Genomic DNA, 21,741 nt, shown 5'->3' with positions numbered 1-21,741 from the left:
ATTCAGAATCGTTTCTCCTTTTTTACCAAACATTTTATTAATCACCCCCCGGCCCCGCTCCACTTCCTTTCCCCTCACAGGAGAGGACATTTGGGTCTTTGCCTGTGTCAGGAGTACTGAGCAATGCTCTGTCATGGAGCCATCACTCCAGAGCTCAGTAGACTGAGAAGACCACTGTAAAAGCAGGCTGGACAGATTTGAGTTCAAGGTGGGGCCTAGCTTTCAAGGGAGGATGGGGATGGGGTTAGGAGGTGGGCAGCCAGATATTGGCTGCTGACGAGGCAAGAGGAGTTTCAAAGAAATGAAAACCTATCTTTTGAAGACTAGAAAGAAGATATTGGAACTCCTAGAAGAGGTAAGTCATTTGTTAGGGAGAAGCTCAGATGCATTCCTTACCTCACTCAGAGCCTTGGTCCCAGCCTTCAGTGGTCTCACGAGAATTCCACGCTGCTGCTGTAGCCCCACCTATTTTAGGATGGGATGGAGAATGGGTTGTTTTCTTGTTCCTTAGCATGGCTGAATGTGAGCTTTGAATATTCTGGTTACCTGGAAGTGGTAGGGGTGGGAGAGATTCTTGGCTTCAGTTCTGGGATTCAGAATCTTTGGTGGAAGAAGGTGACTGTATGGGGATCAAGACGATGTGGTTAAAAGGTAAAATTCTGTAGAGTACAGCAGAGATTTATTTTTCTAAAAGTTTTGCGGGATTTTTTTTCTCTTACCTCAGAATAGGTTATCTATACATTATTGACTAAAGGTTTTTAAATTGCCTTTAAACCTTAATTTTAATGGTTAATTTTTTTTTTGGCGACACTTGATATATTTAACACCCTATTTATGTACTCCCAGCTCTTTTCATATAAATTGCTTACCAAGACTGCTGATTGAAACGGTCAGAAACTTGTAAATTAAAGGTCTGATAGTACTTTTATTAGTGAAGACTACCCTGAGATGGCCTAAGTGTATCATTTGAGCTCAGAATTTAGCCTGGAGATTATGATGGCAATAACTACTCATGACTCAGTTTCAGGTTCTACAGTTTACACAGATGTACTGAGTGCTTTCCATGAGCTACGCACTGTTTTAAGGCATGTAAATAGCAACCAGATTAGTTAACCAATTATGGCAAGCTGTAGCCCAAATATGAACAATGAGGGAGGATTCCAGAACAGTCATTGTCACATGTAACAATCCCCTGACCACAATCCCCTGAAAGGAAGCTCTTTTAAGAGGTGTGCACCTCTGGGGCTTCTGAGGCAGAAGCAATAGGAATCTGAACATGTGGGAAGCCTAGAGAAGCCACACACCGGGCCTGAGTCAGCAACCTAAAGAATATTAACTGAGGCTGATCTTTAGCAAAATGCAAAAGTGTTAAAGATAGTCCATAGACCTAAATGATCATGAAGTCAGATTTTGGCTTAGACAAGTGCTTCTAAGACTTCATTGTGCATCAGAATCTCCTGAGGAACTTATTATACCACTTCAGTGGACCGAGAAGGGCCCGCACATTTGTATTTCTAGAAAGTCCCAGGTGAGCCTGATGCTGCTAGTGTGCGGACCACATTTTGAAAACCACTGTTTTTAACAATTAGTGGAGAGGAGCTATACAGAAAGGAACCTAATTAGTTCACTAGCTCATTAGCTGCCTGTCTCTTTAATTCTTAGGTTATCTTTCTGCCTAGAGAAGGCCTTTAAGGTTCTCACAGGCCAGCATGTTTCCTGAATTGGGTCCTTGCCAAGTTTGAGTAGCCTTTAACCCAGCATCCTTGTGCCTTCAGGCTTTCCCCTCTGCTTGCCTGCCCATCCCACCTTACTTGGAGCTGAGTGTCTAAAGTAGCTGCTGCTTACCTCTGGGCTCAGGTTCCTGGGGCAGAGCTTTCCTTCAGCCACACCTAATGGGTGCAGAAAGATAAAACATTTCTTAAAGCTGTTTTGGTTCCCAGGCATTCAGAACTCTCCGAATTTCTGTAGTATAAATTGGATTTAAAGGACAAAGATAAAGGCCTTTAAAAATGAAGAGATTAAAAGGTTCAGATGTAGAAACTAGTTAAAGGAATGACTAGGATGGGCTGAGGGGAAGGAAAAGGCACAGGCACCGCCTGACCAGATAGAGGTGTCATTACAAAGTGGTGATCAAGAGACCCCCCTATGGGGCTTAATGCGAGTAAGGGCACCACACCAGGTTACTAAAGTCACACAGCAAACTCCTTTAGGCCCAGAGACTTTTATCCTTCCTTGGGTCAGAGACCTTTTTGAACTTTTCCCCAAAGAAAAACAGAAGTATACATAGACAAGACTTTGTAAGCCATTTCAGTATGTTCACTGAGTACTTCTCTCCACACCCCTCACCCCCGCCTGACTCTGCACATGTTGCCAAAGTAGAAACACCATGAATTTTATGAGTGACTTTAATGCACATGATCAAGATAGTGCTTAGTAAAAAAAAAAAAAAAAAAAAAATCAGTGAACCATTTATAGAGTTGTAGAATGCTTTTGTTCTGAGCTAAATCACACCCCTGCCCTCTGTAACAAAAGCTGCCTCACTCTAGTTCAGTAGGGAGTATTTGGTGAGTAGAAACTTATCCTAAACATTTATACTAAATCTTTCAAGGGAGTTGCACAGAAGCCAGTTGAGTTAAAAGGGTCCCAGGCTCTCTAGCCTGTAGCGTCTCACGGTGGAACACACAGGCATTGCTAGGTGGCCATGCCATAGTATGGCTCTACCCTGTCAACACCTACCTCCAAGCCCACCCTGAGACTGCAGCCTCTACAGGGAAGAATCAGATAAAAATAACTAGACATGAAGACCTTGGAAAAGAAAAGAGTTTATTTTAAAAAGCTTTAGTGTTCTGCCCTGTGCTTACCACCTGGATGGAGCTAGAGTTGAGAGTTACTATCGGCACAGGACTGAAGACAGGAAGGGGTAGATAGAGCTGGGTTTCTGTCAGGAGCGCCCCCATCTCGTCTGTTGTGCATTTTTAAAGAGATGGCAGTCCAGCTCCTAGCAGTAAAGTGTAGACTCCCAAGATTCATGTTTTGACTTTACGCACAAGTTAAGCAGAAGTCATTTGCCTCTGTCATGATTTCCCAAACCAGTCTTAAGAGATGCTGGGATAGCAGCAAGTTGGGCTCAAGCCCACACGTCATTTCATTTAGGATCCAGGTAATAAATGCCAACTCTTCTGCTCTAGGACTGTAGTCTCTAGGCTTTTCCACCATAATCCTGAAGCACATGGACCCTCCTTCTCCTTCTAGGACTCGGGATGGCGAGCCTGCAGTCTGTGGGAGGCCAGATAGCCATACTTCCTTCACATGTGAGCAGGAAGCCCAATTTCAGATTCAGCTACTCCTGCGCCAGCAGGGGTCAGCAGTGGGCACTTGGGGTGGTGCTGGGACTTCCTCCTGAGACACAGGCAGGGTTCTGGTGAGACACCCAAGTCAAGGCCACTTCCCAGCCCTAGCTCTGGGCCAGCACAGTCCCTCGGTTTGGCTGCAGCAGCTCACAAGCTCTTAGCTGAGGTTCTGGCATCCAGGGCTCAGCTAGAAATAGGTTGAACAGTGTTGCTAATTCTTCAGAGAAATCCTACAAGGTGACATAAAAGGGAGACGCATGATTCTGAATTATTCATCCTCTCTACTGAAAAATCAATCCCAAGTATAAAGCTGTAGCACTAACCCTTGACTAGAGAACCTAGCTATCTTATTTTTTCCCAGTTGCCTTTTACACTGAAATGGACTTGAAACCTTGTCCCATTAAGTACTCTGGGATGCTCAAGTTCTGGCAAGGAGAGTGAACTCTGACAGGAGGCTCAGAACCATAGAGTAAGTACTTATCACCATCTGAGTAATAAGCACATTATTTCATCTTGATAAACCCTAGGAGGTATAAATTATTCCCATTTTATAGGTGAAGAAACTAAGATAAAACTTTGCCCTAAATCACAACATTAAGTACTAGACAAAGTTAAAATCCAGGTTATTGATTTTAAAAACCCACACTATGCTCTGCTGCTTTCCAGCTACCTGCCTTCCATGTTCCCTTCCTCCTCTGACAGTCCTTCATACAGTAGCTGCTGAAATTTGAAGTCCCACCAGAACAGCCACTCCATTTTGGGGTGGTCCTGAAGGCACTTGACAAAATCCACCAAGTACGGGAAAGATACTAAGAATGCCAGGTACCATCACTTGCCCCCTTTCAGGATAAAAGGGACATATGACACTTGTTTTCTCTCCAGGTAAAAGGAGATGAGGACCCCTTACCCCTGGCCACTGGGCCTCACGGAGGCTGTCCAGGCAGGCCTCTATCTCTGTCCGTCCCATCAGACCTTTCTCTACCAGCTCCCGGAGCAAGAACAGCAGCAGGTCCCACTGCAACACATGGAGGAGGAGGTCAGGGTGGTTAGGAGGACTGCACAGTGACCCTGACTGATAGAAAGGACAGAGCTGCTGAGGAAGGAGAAGACCTGAGATTAAACAGTAAGGGAGTTCATTTTAACATGGAACAGAAAATGAGCACAGCTGCCAGAAAAGGGGTAAGAGAGGAAACAAGCTCATAATGTTTGGGGTGAGGGTGGTGGATATAAGAACATAATCCCAGAGGACTAAGAGGACTGCCTCCCTGTACCCCTGCATCCACCCACCTCTCTGGCTCACCTCCCTCGGCCGAGTGTCTGCCAGAAGCCCCACGTTTCTTGGGCTCAGCAGCAGATGCAGCGGAATGGGCACCTGAAAGTCGTCCTTCCATAAGGAAAGCAGCAGGTGCAGGAGCCTTCGTGCCTGCCCTCTCTCTAGCCGGTGTTGTGCCGGGGGCCCTAGGACAGGAATTTGGTCTGCAACTATGGGAAGAGAGGAAAGCCAAGCTTTAAGAAATGGAGGCAGGGTTACCTGGCCAGCCCCTGGGAGGAAGAAGAGCAGAAGAAAGTTTCGTTTTAATCTTGCTTGTACCCAACCCTGAGAGCTGGGGGATCTGGCAAGAGAGTAAGGTGATAGAAAGGAGCCATACCAAGGAGAGACGCTAACTCCACAGAGCACTTTGCCAGATGCTGCTCAGCAGGTGGGCACAGGAACTGGGGAAAAAGCAAGGAGACCCTGGACATTAGCAGCATCCTTACAGTAGCGGCCCTGAGGCAGCCAATGTAGCTCTGGTTATAGGGCACTGGATAAGGACACTGGAGAACATCCTACCATGTCTTACCTGGCGGCACCGCAGTGTCAGGCCCAGCTGGCCTAGGAGCTGCTCAAGATGCTCTGGGGACACTCCCTCCTCAGGGTCCCGGGGCCCTGAGGCCAGAGAGAGTACATCCTGGGGAGAGCAGAGGTGGGAGTGGAGTGAGGCCACAGATAATGTGGCTTGGGGTGGGGATCAGCCAGTGGAGAGAGGCAGAAGGAAAAGGAAGACAAGACCCCTGGGGTGAAGTAACTGGGCCAAGGTGCGCTTAGACTGAGGCAGGACAGCACAGCTGGGAGAAGCAACCAAGTGGACGAGAGAACAGATGGAGCAGGTAAGCTGAGGAACATGCTGCTAGATTTCAAGAGATGTCACTCATCTTAGGACAAAGCTGTACCTAGCCAGTTCCCAGAGAGTATCTTATTCTGAAAGAATTTAGGGGAACCATCCTACTGCATACATGTAATATTTTCTATCCCTCATGCTTCTGTTCATCAAGAGAAATAAGGTTTCAGTACAGAAATCCTCTGTATGTTGAAAACCAAGAGCTAATGGCTACTTAGCCTTTTCTTCTGCCCCATACATGCTCTCTACTTTTAGTCATTCCTCCTTCGTTCCTAGTCCAAATCTTGACTCCTATACTAACTACTACAACCACAGACCAGGGCAAAACAATAAACAGTTTAGGCTTTGCAGGCCAGACAGTGTCTGTCTCAACTACTTAGCTCTGTGCTGTAGCACAAAAGCAGCCCTAGACAATTCATAAATGAACAAGAATGGCTGTGTTCCAACACTTTATTTACAGAACAAGCAGTAAGCTCCTAGTCCAAATCTTTACTCCTATACTAACTACTACAACCATAGACCAGGGCAAAACAATAAATGGTTTAGGCTTTGCAGGCCAGACAGTGTCTGTCTCAACTACTTAGCTCTGTGCTGTAGCACAAAAAGCAGCCCTAGACAATTCATAAATGAACAAGAATGGCTGTGTTCCAACACTTTATTTACAGAACAAGCAGTAAGCTGATTTCTGCCTGTAGGGTGTTTCCTGACCTAGCTCTGCTGTAGTCTGTCTGATGTTTTAAAAATCAAGTTAAGAGTACTGACATTATTTTTACTGTCTGTAACTAAACAAGCATCACCTCCCACATAGAACGTTTCTAAAATCACATCTCAATACCAGGTGGACTGCCCACTTAAAGACTTTCATACTACACTGGACAGCCATTCACCACCCACCCCCATCACCATCTGTATAATATGTATTTAGTCAAAAATTTTCATATTTACCTTTTCCCCTTTCCCCCTTTTGGGTGATTTAAGTACCAAAAAAGAACAATTAGGAAAGCCCTTCAATTCAGTACTGTCCTACCTCATCCCATTCAGTACCGAACAAAATGGGAACTAGCTGGACACAGAAAGCTGCAACACAAATACCGGAGCAGACATGAGAGAGGAAGGAGGCCAGGAAAAGAGCGAGAAGTGGGGGAGGGGAGCCGAAGGGATTAGGGAGCCGTGTACTTTGATCTCGGAGATGAGGTGGGAGGGGAGGGGAGCATGGTGCTCACAGGCACGGGAGCAGCCCCTCCGCTCCCCCCGGGCAGCCAGTTCAGGACCCTGGGCTCGAAGCACGCGACCCACTGCCGCTTTCACCTCTCTCCTGATTAGCGCTGCAGGTCAGGTCAGAGGGAGAACAGAAAAGGGGTCACCAAACAGCCCTGCGCTGGCTCACCATGCCTACCCATGCCCTTCACTGTTTCCAGCAGGCTCTGGGTCCCATCTCCCCCCAATGGCCTCTAACTTCTGCAGTCCACTTCTGAAAAACTTGGTCAGCCACCCCCCTTGCCTGGACCTTACCTGTGATGTTAGCTGACAACCAAGCACAGGCTTTCTCTGTTGCAAGCCCCACAGCAATGTTCTCTGCACTGCTTAGAACCTGTGACACAGAAGTACTGCAAAATCAGGGGCCAGGGGAGGGCTGGGGACAATGACGCATGCCCAAGTCCAGGACTTCATGTACACATTTACACACACCCCTCTCCCACACCAACCGCCTATCCCCCTAGCCCCAGGTCTCCCTCTTACGTACAGCTGCCGGGGTCTCCTCGGGAAGCAGTGCCCGCACCGCCCCAGGGCTCTTCTTTTGGCAGAACCTAAAAGGAGACAGAGATCAGTGATGTCTAGATATTTCAGCCTGTCTCTCAGACATGTCCTGTGTGCACCAATCATGTGAGTGGGGAGGGCTCTGCCTCAGGGTGAAGCACTGTCAGCCCTCTGGCCCCAGCCCAGATGCTGGGAAGAATGGGAGCCCCAACCACCTATGCTTCCATTTCAGCTTGGATTTTGGGTCCCCAAAACCCTAAAGTCAAAGATAGCCTAAGAGGAAAGAATGAAAAAAGTGTGGAGAGAGGATGTGGGATAAAGGATATGTGTGTGAAAGGGGAAAAAAGGTCAGAACAATAAAAGCTAAGAGAGGAGATAAGGGTCCAAACAGACTGGCATCTCTTACTCCCGCCCCTGGGTCAATGCCTGGGCCCCATGGGGGCACAGCTGGGAACACAAGATCTCCAACAGTTGGGCTGGATCTCCCCCTTCCTCTCCCTGCGTCACCAGCTGCTCTTGAAGAAGTGACTCCGCCTGGCGCACCAGATCTGCCACCAGCGTGGCCCTGTAGCAGGGACAGCAATGTTTGGAGGTAGTTGGAAGGGTTGAATCAGAAAGGGGCTGCAAATTCAAGGAAATGTGGTCAGAACTCACTTCAAAGAATGTTACCAATTTTAAGCCTCCCTTCCATACTGTCCTTGCCCCTTCTCTCCCCCCGACCACTCAACTGGCTTTCCTCAGTTTGGCAACAAGGTATAAGGAGTCAAAAGAGGAAAATGGTATGAGAATGAGAATGGGACCCTTAACCCACACTCACTTGATATGTTTGACACAGTTAGAGCCAATTCTCTCTGCCACAAACTCTACAGTCCTGCGCAAGGAGGGAGGCTGGTTGTGGAAAAAGGCTTGGGCCAGCTGTGCCTATGGGAAGGAGGGAGCAGTGCAGTGAAAGGTTCCCTTTCTCTTCTCCAGAGTGGACCCCTGCCTCCACCTGGCCCCTTACCTGCAGCCCCTGGGTGGTCCGCGGAGGCTGGGCTCCCAGGCCTGTGGTGGTGGTGGGGGTGATCTTCCTCACGAAGCCCCCACTCCGCCCACTGCTACCTGATACCCATGAAGCGAGCAGTTTGCGGAGCTCTCCTGCATCAGAGAAGACCAAGTGCTTAGTTCTAAAACCCACCCCTCCACCCCGAGCATCATGGACTTTGAGCGTTTGTAGAATAGAGAGACTGAGGCAGTCGGGAGTACCTAAGAAGAGAACAACCATTAGGATGTTAGGCCCATGGGGTGCCTTCTGGGTATTCTGCAGGGACAGGCCAAGGACTAAGGACCACTGGGGGCCAGGGGAGACAACTATTCTTACCGATATAGGGGCAGCAGGTATAGAGTAGATGCTGGTCCACCACAGGCATGCCATCCTAGGGGAGAGAACAGGCCAGAGTTGCGAAGGCAGGCAGGCTTCTCTTCCTTCCCAGTGTGCCAGAAACGGGACAATCAGGTATAAGAATTACATAATAGTTCAGTCTCTATCTTGGCTTATCTCCTGCTGGACCTCAGACACCTTGCTTCCTTTATTTCTGTGAACCCCATGGCTCTGGCTGGACCCCAACACTTACCAAACCGTGCTCTAAAGCTACTGTGTCCACCTCAAAGGTATCCACCTGACCCTCTTCCAGAAAGAACAGGTCCTCAGGGACTGTGGGAATCTGGCAAGAGATTAGAGCAGCACCAGCTCCAGTTAATGCTTGTAAGCTTCATCATACTTTCTACCTCATGGTTCCAGGGTTTAGACAATCTTCCTCTGAAACTATGGTAATTCTCCTACTTCCTCTGAACTTTATCTTCTGGTCCCGACCCTAGACTCAAATACTCTCCCCTCCCTATCTCTAGCCAGAACAGCCACCCCAACTCCCTCCCCAAATAGGACCCTCACTCGGCCAACCTGGAAAAGCCAGCCCAGGACAGCAAGCAGCAGCAGCTTGTTCAGAAAGCACATCTCCCCTTCACTTTCTTTTGACAAGACCAAGCTCCTAAAAGGTAAATGAGGGTGTCAACTAAATTTATGCGTAGAAAGAAACAGAATGCAGTAAAAGAAAGCTATAATTGGGAAGTTAATCCTCAAAAGCAGACCTAGAAGGGACTGCTGTTGTGCAGGCAACCAGGATCTCTTCAGTGCCCCTGCCCAGATCTGTTCTCCATCTCGGCTAGGCCATAGTAGGAATAGTAAAAGTCAAGGAAAGAACCAACTGCCCAGTCTTTCCCTGTGGACCAAATCCTGCCTCTCCTCTAAGGGTCAGTTATGGCTACAGTACCACATAGGAAGCACATGCTGCTCAACTCTCTTCATAAACAATGGCCTTAGCAACGTTCTACCTGCACCCTGTTCTTAAGCCTTGCCTTTTCTCTACTCACCGATGTAAATGGAGCAAGAGAGCGAAGATGCTGCGGTAATAGTCCAGCATGGGAACGATGTGGTCAGCAAGAGAAAGGAACTCCACCAACCAGGGCACTGTGAGCACTGCTCGGCGGGCCCGCAGCCCCTGCTGCAGCAGAGCTCGTACATCCAGGGCTGGGTGCACCTGGTGGGGCCAGAACTCAGTCAGTGGGCAGGTCCCAGGAAACTGGGGAGTGCTCTCTAACTCCAATGCTTTATGGCTCTTTCCAGCTCCCTCCTTACCAGAGCCCCCATTCACCTGGCTCCTCAGGGCCAGAATGGAGTCCTGGAGCTCACGGGTTGGGGGTGGTTCAGGTCCCCGGTATGGCAGGAAAGCCACAAAGCCCAAGAATTTAGCCAAAAGCCTCAGGCTGAGTAGCACCACAGCAAACTGCCTCCGTTCACCCTGCCGGGGATCAGGGAAGGAAAAGGTCCTAAGCATTACGGCTTCTAGAAAAATTCCAAATTTGTTACAAAGTTCTTGAAAATACCTGTTTCCTCCTAGGTCAGAACCCCTTCAACTCCCTTGTTCTGCTTTCTAACCTGCCAGTCCACGTCTGACTCTCCATCTTCATCACTAGGCTCAGGCTGAGGCAGAACAAAACCGTTGAGCTCCCGGATCTTCAAACTCAGACTATCCATGAGATGCTGATTAAACTGGAAGCTAGGAAGGACAGCAAGAAAGAAAACAAAAGGCACTGGAAGAGGTGTAAGAACTGAAGAAAGAAGAGGGGGTCCAGACAGAAAGCCTCAGGGAGTTTCAGAGGGAGGCCAAGTAGCAATGAGGTTGCCCACATGGTGAAAGAATGAGAAGCAGTGCTTAAGGTCAAGAGCACAGGGTAGGTAAACGCCTCTTCTCATGACCATATCAAACTTACAACTAAATTATAGAGCAACCGTCACTGAGAACCATCTAAAGACTAGCTAAACAGAAGTCCTATAACCAAGGATAAGTCATGTTGAGACCGGCAGGAGGGGCAAAGGGGCATGTCCCATACCCACGTGTGGCAATTAAAAATTGGGAGGGATATCTTGGTTGCAGAGGTCTCCCCTGAGGAGCCAGGGGTCACAGCCCAAGCCACCAGTGTCAGAAAGAGGAGTCCCCATAACTTCTGGCTGTGAAAACTAGGAGGGATTGTGTCTGAGTGAGATGAAAGGTGATCCTCTTGAGAGGTCTGTGCACTCACTTGTCACAGACTTACTCGCTCTGGGCTCTAGCACAGGGGCAGCAGCAGCTTGAAAAATGCCAGGGACATACAGGGAAGAACTGAATTGACTAGCTTCACAAAGAGAGCTGGAGTGGCAGAGGTCAGGGCAGCTCTATTCAGCAATGGAAGCACTGGCAGGTGCCACTGTTCCTCTGTTGATTTTTTTTCACACCCAGCCGGCAGGCACAGGCAGGCACCAAATCTGTGCTCTCCTTTAACCTGGTGATTCCTTGAGACCCTGCCTCACCCTACAGCCACATTCAGCTCAAGCTGTTTCCAGTGGCTTTTCCACACGAGTGGCCAACCCTGGCTCGTGCTGTGGACTTCTAAAGTCTCTCAAAGGTCCACAAACCCCAAACACATAGTGGCTAGCCTTGGCATGCCCTATACCTCTTGCTAAGGGACCCCAAGCACAAGTGATGACTAGTTTTAAATTGTATTGTAACTTATATCAGGTGGCCCCCAAGCCTGGTATAAGTGGCAACTAATCTTGGAGTGTAGCTCCACCTAAGCAGCCACAAGCCCAACACAAGAGGTAGCTGGTCTAAGCTCATACAGTGGTGCCCACCAAAGGGTCCTAAAGCCCTGCATTAGTGGCAGCTGGCCTCAGTTCATAGCATAGCCCCTTCAAAACACCTCCAAACCTAGCAACAGTGGCAAACAAACACAGATGACTTTGTAGCTCCCACCAGGTGGCCCGAAGCTGAGCATAAACGGTGGCTGACCTTGGCCTGCAGCAGAGCTCCTACTAAGAAGCTCCAGAACCAACACACCTGGTGGCCAGCTTCAGACCACAACAGAGTACTACTCTACCAGTTCCACAAATGACACACCTGAAGGGCAGACTCGACTGGCACCCCAGCCCTGCTAAAACGACCTGTTCCATAGAGTCAGTCCCCTGCACAAAAGCCTATCTGCTACAGACACGATTACCCCTCACAGCCAGTCATCCTGAAGGTCAATGCCATCCACTGACATGTCAAGAGCAATCAAGGCTCAACTATAACAGGAGGGCACACACAATCCATAGAAAAGACATACCTGGAACACCTGGATCAGGTGTTTGGGAGACTATACCACGAGGGCTTATAGGGCACTACATAAGGCTACTCTGCCAAAACTAGGAAATACAGCAGATCTACCCAATACATAAAAACAAACACAGGGAGGCAGTCAAAATGAGGAGACAAAGAAACATGTCCTAAATGAGATAAATGGAGACAAGGATCTACCAGACATGGGGTTCAAAACACTAGTTAAAAGGATGTTCAATGAACTTAAGGGAAGAATAGATTATCTCAGTGAGAACCTCAACAAAACCATTAAAAAAAAACAAAAACAAACAGAAATGAAGACTATAATAACTGAAATGAAGGACACATTTGACAGAATTAATAACAGATCAGATGAAGCAAAGGATCGAATCAGCGATCTGGAATACAAGGTAGAATACACCCATTCGGAACAGCAAAAAGAAAAAAAAGAATAGAGTTAAGGGAACTCTGGGACAACATCAAGCCTACCAACACTCGCATCACAGGGGTTCCAGAAGGAGAAGAGAGAAAGGGATTGAAAATCTATTTGCAGAAATAATGACTGAAAACATCCTGAACCTTGTGGAGAAAATAGATACACAAGTCCAGGAAATACAGAGGGTATCCAACAAGGTGAATCGAAAGAAGCCCACACCAAGACACATCATAATTAAAATGCCAAAGGTTAAAGACAAAGAATCTTAAAAGTAGAAAGAAAAGAAGTTGGTTACCGTTCAAGGGAGCTCCCATAAGATTAACAGCTAATTTCTCAACAGAAATCAGGCCAAAAAGGAATGTCATAAAGCACTCAAAGTTATGAAAAGCAAAGACCTAAAAACAAGATTACTCTATCAAGAAAGCCTATCATTTAGAATCAAAGGAGAGAGAAAGAATTTCCCAGAGAAGAGCTAAAGGAGTTCATCACCACTAAACCAGTATTACCTGAAATGTTAAAGGGATTACTTCAAGAGATCAAAAATATGAATAAGAAAATATAGGAAAGAAAAAATTCTCACTGACGAAGCTGAACACTTAGTAAAAGCAGTGGATTGATCAACTATAAAGCTACTACAAGGTTAAAAGGAAGGCCATGTGTAATTACAATGATAAATTAAGGGATACACTGAAACACATATGCACGAAAGAAGTAAAAAAATAATGACAAAAACATAAATGTGTAGGGGGTGAGTAAAAATTGTGTTGATTTTAGAATGCAGTCGAAATTACATGACCATCAACTGAAAAAAGACTGCTATAAACTTGGCTTGTTATATATGAAGTACACGGTAACCACAAACCAAAAATGTACAAGAGATATACAAGAAATAAAGAGAAAGGAATCCAAATTCGATGCTATAGAAAATCATCAACATTCAAGAGAGCAAGAAAGGAGCAGAGAACTACAAAAAACAATCAGAAAACGATCAGTAAAATGGCAATAACTACACAGTATCAAGAATTAATTAAAATGTAAATGGACTAAATGCTTCAATCAAAAGACACAAGGTAGCTAAATGGATAAAAAAAACGACCTGTACATATGCTGCCTACAAGAGATCCACTTCAGATCAAAACACACAGACTGAAAATAGAGAAATGGAAAAAGATATTTCATGCAAATGGAAAAAAAAGCTAGGGTAGCAATATTTATAATAGACAAAACAGACTTTAAACAAGGGCTGTAGCAAGAGACAAAGAAGGGCATTTCATAATGATAAAGGGATCAATCCAACGAGAGGGTATAACTCTTGAAAACATTTATACACCCAACATAGGAGCAACTAAATATATAAAGCAAATATTGACAGACATAAAAGGAGAGAGCAACAGAATTACAGTCATGGCAGGAGACTTTAACACACCGTTGACATTAACGGATAGATCACTGAGACAGAAACAGTGACCTTAAATGATACATTAGACCAGATAGACTTAACTGATATTTTTAGTACATCACCCAAAAGCAGGAGAATATACATTCTTTTCACATACATATGGAAAATTTTCCAGGAAAAACCACATGTTAGTCCACAAACAAGTATCAATAAATTTAAGAATAATGAAATCACACTAAGTATCTTCTCCAATCACAATAGTATGAAACTAAATATCCATTACAAGAAAAAACTGAAAAACACATGGAGGCTAAATAACATGCTACTAAACAATGAATGGGTTAACAACATGATCAAGGAAGAAATCAAAAGATACATTGAGACATATGATAATAAAAACACAATGACTCAAAATCTATGGGACATAGCCAAAGCTGTTGTAAGAGAGAAATTAATAGCAATATAGGCCTTATAAAACAAGATAAATCTCAAATAAACAATCTAACCTTACACCTAAAGGAACTATAAAAGGACAAACAAAGCCCAAAGTGAGTAGAAGGAAGAAAATAATAAAGATCAGAGAGGAAATAATCAAAATAGAGTCTATGAAATGACAGAAAACATTGATGAAACCAAGAGCTATTTATTTGAAAAGATTAACAAAATTCATAAACCTTTAGCCGAACCATCAAGAAAAAAAGAGGGCCCAAATAAATAAATACAGAAATGAAAAAGAAGTGAAAACCAACGGCACAGGAATACAAAGGATCCTAAGAAAATACTACAAACACCTATATACCAACAAATTGGACAACCTGGAAGAAATAGAGAAATTTCTAAAACATACAATATTCCAAGGATGAATCAGGAAGAAACAAAATCTGAACAGAATGATAACTGCTAACAATACTGAATCAATAATCGAAAAACTCCCAACAAAAGCCCTGAACTAGATGGCTTCACAGATGAATTTTACCAAACATTTAAAGAATTAACACATATCCTTCTCAAACTATTCCAAAACACTGAAGAGTCCCCAAATTCATTGTATGAGGCCAGCATTACCCTGATACCAATACCAGGCAAAGACACTACAAAAAAAAGAGAAAATTATAGGCCCATATCCCTGATAAACATAGATGCAAAAATCTTCAACAAAATATTAGCAAACTAAATTCAGCAATATCTTAAGAAGATCATACACCATGATCAAGTGGGATTAATTCCTGAAATGCAGAGTTGGTTCGATATCCACAAATGAATTAACATGATAAACCACATAAAAATATGAAGGATAAAAACTGAAATGATATCAATAGATGCAGAAAAAACATTTGACAAAATCCAACTTCTATTTATTATAAAAGCTCTTAGCAAAATGGAGGTAGAGGGAACATACCTCAACATAACAAAGGCCATATATGATAAACCCACAGCTAACATCATATTCAACAGAGAAAAGCTGAAAGCTTTTTCTTTAAGATCTTGAACAAGACAAGGATTTCCACTTTCACCACTTTTATTCAACATAGTACTGAAAGTCCTAGCCACAGCAATCAGAAAAGAAAAAAATTAATAAAAGGCATCCAATCGGAAGGGAAGAAGTAAAACTCACTACATACAGATGACACGATACCCTAGAGAACCCTAAAGTATCCACCAAAAACTATTCAGAAATTGGTGGCATTTTTATATACTAATAACAAACTATCAGAAAGGGAAATAAAAACAATCCCATTTATTCAAAAATAATAAAATTCCTAGAAATAAATTTAACCAAGAAGCTAGAAGACTTGTACTTAGAAAACTGTTAAAACATTAATGAAAGAAGGTGAAGATACAAAATGGGAGCATATAACATGCTCATGGATGGGAAGAATTAATATTAAAATGCCTATACTACCCAAGGCAATCTACAGATTCAATGCAATCCCTAACAAAATACCAATGGCCTTTTCCCCAGAAGTAGAACAAATAATCCTAAAATTTATATAGAACCACAAAAGACCCCAAATAGCCAAAGCAATCTTGGGAAAGAAGAACAAAGTTGGAGGTATCACGCTACCTGTTATCAAACTATACTACAAGGCTATAGTAATCAAAACAGCATGGTATAAACATAAAACAGGCACATAGATCAATGGAACAGAGTAGAGAGGCCAGAAATAAATTCATACCTATAAGGTCAATTTATGACAAAGGAGGCAAGAATATGCAATAGGATAAAAAGACTGTCTCTTTAATAAACGGTGTTTGGAAAATTGGATACAAGCAGGCAAAAAAAAAAAAAAAATGAAATTAGACTACTTTCTTACATCATATACAAAAATAAATTCAAAATGGATTAAAGACTTAAAAAAGATTTGAAACCATAAAACTCCTAGATGAAAACACAGGCAGTAAACACTGTGACATTGCTCTTAGCAATATTGTTTTGGAAATGTCTCCTCGGGCAGAGGAAACAAAAGAAAAAAATAAACAAATAGAACTAAATAAAACTGAAAAGTTTTTGCAAAGGAAAAGGGGACCTACTGAATGGGAGAAGATACTTGCCAATGATACATCTGATAAGGGGTTAATATCCAAAATATATAAGAAACTTATACAACTTGACACCAAAAAAACAATTTAATAAAAAAAATGGGCAGAGAATCTGAATAGATATTTCTCCAGAGAGGACATACAGAAGGCCAAGAGACATAAAAAGATGCTCAACATCACTAATCATCAGGGAAATGCAAATTAAAACCATGACATATCACCTCACAACTTTCAGAATGGCTATCATCAAGAAATCAACAAGTGTTGGTGAGGATGTGGAGAAAAGGGAACTCTGATGCACTGTTGGTGGGACTGTAAATTGGTGCAGCCGCTATGGAAAACAGTATGGAGGTTCTTCAAAAAATCAAAAATAGAACTACCATGTGACCCAGCTATTCCACTGCTGGATATTTACCTAAAGAAATCCAAAACACTAATTTGAAAAGACATGCACCACTATCTTCACTGCTGCATTATTTACAATAGCCAAAATATGGAAGCAACCTACATGTCTATCGATAGATGATCGGATAGAAGATATGGTACCCATATACAATGGATTACTACTCGGCCATAAAAAAGAATAAAATCTTACCATTTGTAACAAAATGAATGGGCCTAAAGGGTATTGTGCTAAATGAAATAAGTCAGAGAAGGACAAATACCATGTGATTTCACTCATATGTGGTATGTAAAAAACAAAATAAATGAACAAACAAAACAAACTCATAGATAACAGAGAACAAATTGATGGTTGCCTGATGGGAAAAATATTGGATGTGTAAAAAAAAAAAAAAGGAAGAAATTAAGAAGTATAAATTGCCAGTTATTAAAACAGTCACAGGAATATAAAGTACAACATAGAGAATATAGTTAATAATATTGTTATAACTATGTACGCCTTCAGGTGGGTACTATACTTATTGGGGTGATCGCTTTGTAAGTTATATAAATGTCAAGTTACTATGTTGTACACCTATATTGTATGTCAACTAAATTGGAAAAAAAATGAGAAGGAAAATGGAGGCAGGAAGTGTGAGCTAGAAGGAGCCCAGATATCACCCAGTCCCACCCTTTTATATTCCAGGCAAAGAAGAAAGGACTGTCTGCCCTTCTGGGAAGACAAATCTCTCCTGGCCTTTGCCCTACTCCTGCAAGACAGAGGAGCCTTTACCTGCTGGCACTCAGGATGAAGTCCCTGAAGAATCCCTGACAGCCTGGGAAGGAGGGGGGTGGGCAAGGACCCCCACTGCTCTGAGGGGCAGCAAGCCGTTCCTGTAGGCGCCGCAACCGCCCCAGCTTGTCAGCTCCAAGCATACTTAACACATCCAGAGCCTCACCCAAGACAGTGCCACCAGCACCACCAGGACTCTGACACATCTGGGGTAAGGGGGGAGGAGAGAAAAAAAAAACAATAAGTTTCTCTAGAAAAAAAGACTGAACAAAATAAAGAGGAAGTAATAAACAGTTATGGAATGCCAACCCTCTGTCAGGTACCACACACACGTTTTTTCAAGGTAGGATTTATGTTGTTTTACAGGTGAAGAAACTGAAACTGCAAGATTAGACATTTGCCTAGGCTTCTCTACAGCTAGAATCTGAAACCAGGACCATCAGAGTCCTAAGCCCACTCTCTACAACAGGACAAATCAAGGGCAAGGAAACAGTGAGAGGCTGAAGGCAGGCAGGGGTGCAGGGTATGTGAGGAGTCCCAGAGAGGTGGGGGTGCACCCTGACTCCATTATCTCTGGCTGCCTGAGTTTCAACCACCACCCAAGGAGCAGAACTGTTCAAACTCCAGCCTAAGACCTGCCTGGCTGTCCATCCTATCCCACAGTGCCAGCCATTACTTTGCTGTCTACAATGCCTACTGTTCACTGTAGGTTAATCTCCTCCTGGGGCTATTACCTGGAGAAGCTGTTTTTGGAAAAGCCGAACAAAATGACTGTGGCTGCAGGCTGCAGAGAGCTGACCCATCATGGCTCTGAGGAATAAGAGGCAGGAATGGAGTGTGAGGGAGGGGAAAGGGGGTAGAAAGATCTGAGAGAACAAACCAATCCTTGGGCTTTTCAACTTTTTTCCAGGGACTTGAGCAGAACTCCGCCAGAACTGGCCAGCACAAGGATACAGGAAAAAGTAAACTTTTCTCAGCTTTGAGATCCCTTTAAGGCTAGGGATTTGCTTAGCCAAACAAGAAATATCACCCCTCTAATCTTCACTATACTAAGTGCCAGTGAGCTTCATGACCCATGTGGAAGGTAGATCACTGGACAGAGGATATGCTTGCTCCATCCTAGTTATCTAGCTATGCAAAGTTATTAGAAATGCCAAACGAGAAGATTAAGAACATGGAGGTTAGAAAGGGTCTAAACAGTGACTTGGGCCAAAACTCAAGTAACCTGGAATAGGAGCTTTGCACTTTTTCAAGCATTCACCACCACAGAACAAGTATGAGTCATTTCTGAGTAGAAGGAGCTGGAGAGACAGATCCCTTTGAGTAGAGGCACAGTTGGCAATAACTGAAGAGATTAAGGAGGATAGAAGATAACAGCTTCAGGCTGGAAGGAGTTGGAGGAAAGCCTTCCTCCAATCAGCTACCCAAGCTCTACTGAGATGCTCACTGAGAGAATCAAGGACAAGTGACCAGTGTGTGAGCACCTACCTGATCCTGCTGCCCAAGCCCTTCTCAAAATCCCATCCAGGCTCCTCATGGTGATCTTCCCACTCTCGAAGCACCTCATAAAACACATCCCTGATAGACATAAGAATGCCTGATCAACTGAGGCACAGCTAATCTAATTCCCAGTTGATCTAACTCAATCCCAGGAGTGCCTTCCCTTGCTCAGAAGTGAGGACAGGACGATTCACAGTCCAGTCTCCAAAGTTCTCTACAGGGTGATGATACAACCCAGGAGCAGCAGCACATCGCATGTTTCACATACTTCAGTGGTTAGTGAAAGCTGATCAGGCTCTCTCTTATCTGAGAACTCTGTGACTAAAGTCATGTACTTGTGAGGCTATTAAAATCAGAGGTTCAAGTCCATGGGCACTAAACAGAATAGAGCTAAGCAGCTCTTACGATGGTTGGCAGGAAGGGCCTGGTGGTGCTAAACCATCACTTGTTAGTGCCAAACTTCTAGTTTCTATGAACATGACATAGGTTGCCTATCTCAAAGTAAATGCAGACTCATCCCCTCTCCCCAAATTCCCTTTTCTTATCACCTCTGTTTTTTAAAAGTATGAAAGGCTCGGTCACTGGAGAAGTTGGCACGATTGTCAGTTTCTGGCTGAAAGGAGACAGCTTGAACAGAGGGTGGCATCGCCAGAGAAACCTAAAATATGGCAGTGACATTAGGGACAGAAGCCTGAAGAGTTCATGCTCAGAAAATTTCATCTCCGTATTCCTGCCCAGAGTTGGCCCATAGGACACTAGTATGGCTTAGAAGGGGCAGGTCTGGGCTAGGAGACATCTAAGATGGGATCACTACCTTGGCAGCACTGCCCTCGTAGGCAGCTCGGAGGCGGCCTTGCAGAGCGGGTGAGAAGCACAGTAGCCGCTCATTCTCAGCCAACAGCTTCAAGGTCCCTTTGTCCAGGTACGAAAGAACTCTACAGGGTCAAGAGCACATGACTGAGAATGGGACACACATTGCAAAAAGGAAGCTGGCACCTGCATAACCACTCAGAACATCATCTGGAGCATGGAACAGGTGTGTAAGGCAAAGCCACAGACCAAGGATTAAAAATGATGGAGGCAAAGGGGGAGGAAATGAGACCTTATGGGGCAGGGAGCAAGAGAGCAAGACAGGACATTAGACATTAACCCAAAGGTCAGCCACCAAGACCACAGGGGGCGCTTTGATTCTTTTAGGGGCTGAATTCATAGTCTTAGCACACAATTAAAGATTACGTGTTGGAAAAGGCCCTGAGTCACTGCATTTGTGTTAAGCACAAGCATGTACTCCAAGTGGCCAGAGAACCAAGTAGACAAGGGGAATAAGACTTAAATGCCTCTGCTGGGGAAACTCACTGAAACTGATGCTCCAAAACCTGCACTGCAAAGAAGACACAATCGTGGACACTCTGGAACAGTGGGCTTTCCAGGGAATCTAGAATAGTACCAGGCTGCCAGTTAAGAATTATTCCATCTCTAGACCCCATTTCTCAAAAAGAGGCTTGCTCACTGACCTAGGGCTCCTGGACTTGGTTCAAGGTTACTGTTCTTGGTGGCCACCATCCTCCGAGCTGTAAGGAGCTGAAGGACGAAGAAAAGCTCCAAGAAGAGGTTTGGCACCAGATTTTCTGGATATAAAAAGGAAACCCCAGTGTTATTAGGCACCATTCAGAACCAAGGCTCAGTTCTACATGCCTTATCAATTATCTTACCCTGTAGTTCTACAAGTTATCTCCACTGCAGCACCCTTTGTTCTCACTTGCCTGCAATGCATGAAGAGTAGACAAGGGCTACCAGCTCCAGGCGCTGGCGGGAAGACACTTTGGCAGGATCAGCAGGTTCAGCTGTGAGGCTTCCTGTCCGGCTGGGGAGGGGAGATCCTGATTCTGAGGTGGAACAGGTGGGGGCAGGTAACTGCTGCAGCTGCTTAGAGCTATGAAGATAGAAGGGTGATGTCATCATCAGTCAACTGGCTTCCCCTCCACAGCCATACTCAGGTTCCTCTAGGGAGGACATCTATGGCCCAAGAAACAGACGGGGGTGGGGATTGGGGGGTGGGAGACACACAAATCAATCTCAGGGAAAAACCCTGAAGATCCCCCTACAGGAAGGAAGCTAACAATCCAGGGAGCAGTAAGGCCGTACCGTTCTTTCTTGAGCATCTCCCGCTCCTCCTGCAGACTTCTGCAACCTGGGGGAAGGCCATGGCCCCAAGGGCTAGAATCCAGGACTGAGGATTGGGAACTGGGGACACAGTTGATTGGGGGTGAGGTGAAGCAGGTCTTGGGCTTGGAGATTGCCCGCTCTTCACTCACTGGAGTTGGGTTGATCCTGCGTGAAGGCTTCGTCCTGCTGAGAGTAGCCACAGGTTTTCCCCAAATTCCCATCTTCAAGCATCCACAATAGCTGGGGCCCTTGTAACACGCCCCTCATCATTGTAGTTATTTCATCCCCAACCATCTAGCTATTTCCACGCTCTACTACGGAGCGCCCAACCTTAATTTACTTCCCTAGCACAGCTTTTGTACCACCCGTTTCCTGGATGAGGGCTGATTCTCACCCTGCAGGGCCGGGGGGAACCGAGCCTACGGGAGGGAACTCCTCCAGGTTGCTGAGGTTCGGCGGATCAGAGTGCGTGAGGCTGGGGCTGCCGGGGCTGCTAGAGGCCCTAGGCCTCCGGCCACCCGCCCAGGGCAGGCTCTCCCCACTGACCCCCTCCTCCAGGCTCCCCGGGCCGCGGCCACCTCGCTC

At 45.1% G+C, this 21,741-nt stretch overlaps 1 protein-coding gene across 1 annotated transcript in view; it reads right to left on the bottom strand.

The window, feature by feature from the left end:
• Positions 1-15: 15 nt before the first annotated feature.
• The window catches only part of CDAN1 (codanin 1), a 22,356-nt gene continuing 630 nt past the window's right edge, over positions 16-21,741 (bottom strand). The window contains exons 3-31 of the mRNA XM_006920450.3: positions 21,551-21,738; positions 21,136-21,339; positions 20,754-20,923; positions 20,505-20,618; positions 20,347-20,425; positions 19,805-19,925; positions 19,539-19,648; positions 18,979-19,068; positions 18,225-18,300; positions 17,491-17,696; positions 10,242-10,362; positions 9,958-10,104; positions 9,677-9,843; positions 9,207-9,294; positions 8,881-8,970; positions 8,628-8,682; positions 8,271-8,404; positions 8,085-8,188; positions 7,674-7,832; positions 7,254-7,317; positions 7,022-7,100; positions 6,686-6,834; positions 5,192-5,299; positions 5,000-5,063; positions 4,651-4,832; positions 4,258-4,365; positions 2,862-3,580; positions 1,846-1,889; positions 16-619 (exon numbers count right to left, since the gene is read on the bottom strand). Coding sequence (XP_006920512.2) covers positions 3,455-3,580; positions 4,258-4,365; positions 4,651-4,832; positions 5,000-5,063; positions 5,192-5,299; positions 6,686-6,834; positions 7,022-7,100; positions 7,254-7,317; positions 7,674-7,832; positions 8,085-8,188; positions 8,271-8,404; positions 8,628-8,682; positions 8,881-8,970; positions 9,207-9,294; positions 9,677-9,843; positions 9,958-10,104; positions 10,242-10,362; positions 17,491-17,696; positions 18,225-18,300; positions 18,979-19,068; positions 19,539-19,648; positions 19,805-19,925; positions 20,347-20,425; positions 20,505-20,618; positions 20,754-20,923; positions 21,136-21,339; positions 21,551-21,738 — 3,303 coding nt within the window. The 3' untranslated portion in view covers positions 16-619; positions 1,846-1,889; positions 2,862-3,454. The remainder of the gene's footprint in view (positions 620-1,845; positions 1,890-2,861; positions 3,581-4,257; positions 4,366-4,650; positions 4,833-4,999; positions 5,064-5,191; positions 5,300-6,685; positions 6,835-7,021; positions 7,101-7,253; positions 7,318-7,673; positions 7,833-8,084; positions 8,189-8,270; positions 8,405-8,627; positions 8,683-8,880; positions 8,971-9,206; positions 9,295-9,676; positions 9,844-9,957; positions 10,105-10,241; positions 10,363-17,490; positions 17,697-18,224; positions 18,301-18,978; positions 19,069-19,538; positions 19,649-19,804; positions 19,926-20,346; positions 20,426-20,504; positions 20,619-20,753; positions 20,924-21,135; positions 21,340-21,550; positions 21,739-21,741) is intronic.

Source organism: Pteropus alecto, unplaced genomic scaffold (genome assembly GCF_000325575.1).
Source record: "Pteropus alecto unplaced genomic scaffold, ASM32557v1 scaffold86, whole genome shotgun sequence".
NCBI classification, from domain to species: domain Eukaryota; kingdom Metazoa; phylum Chordata; class Mammalia; order Chiroptera; family Pteropodidae; genus Pteropus; species Pteropus alecto.
This window is presented reverse-complemented; position numbering and strand designations above follow the sequence as displayed.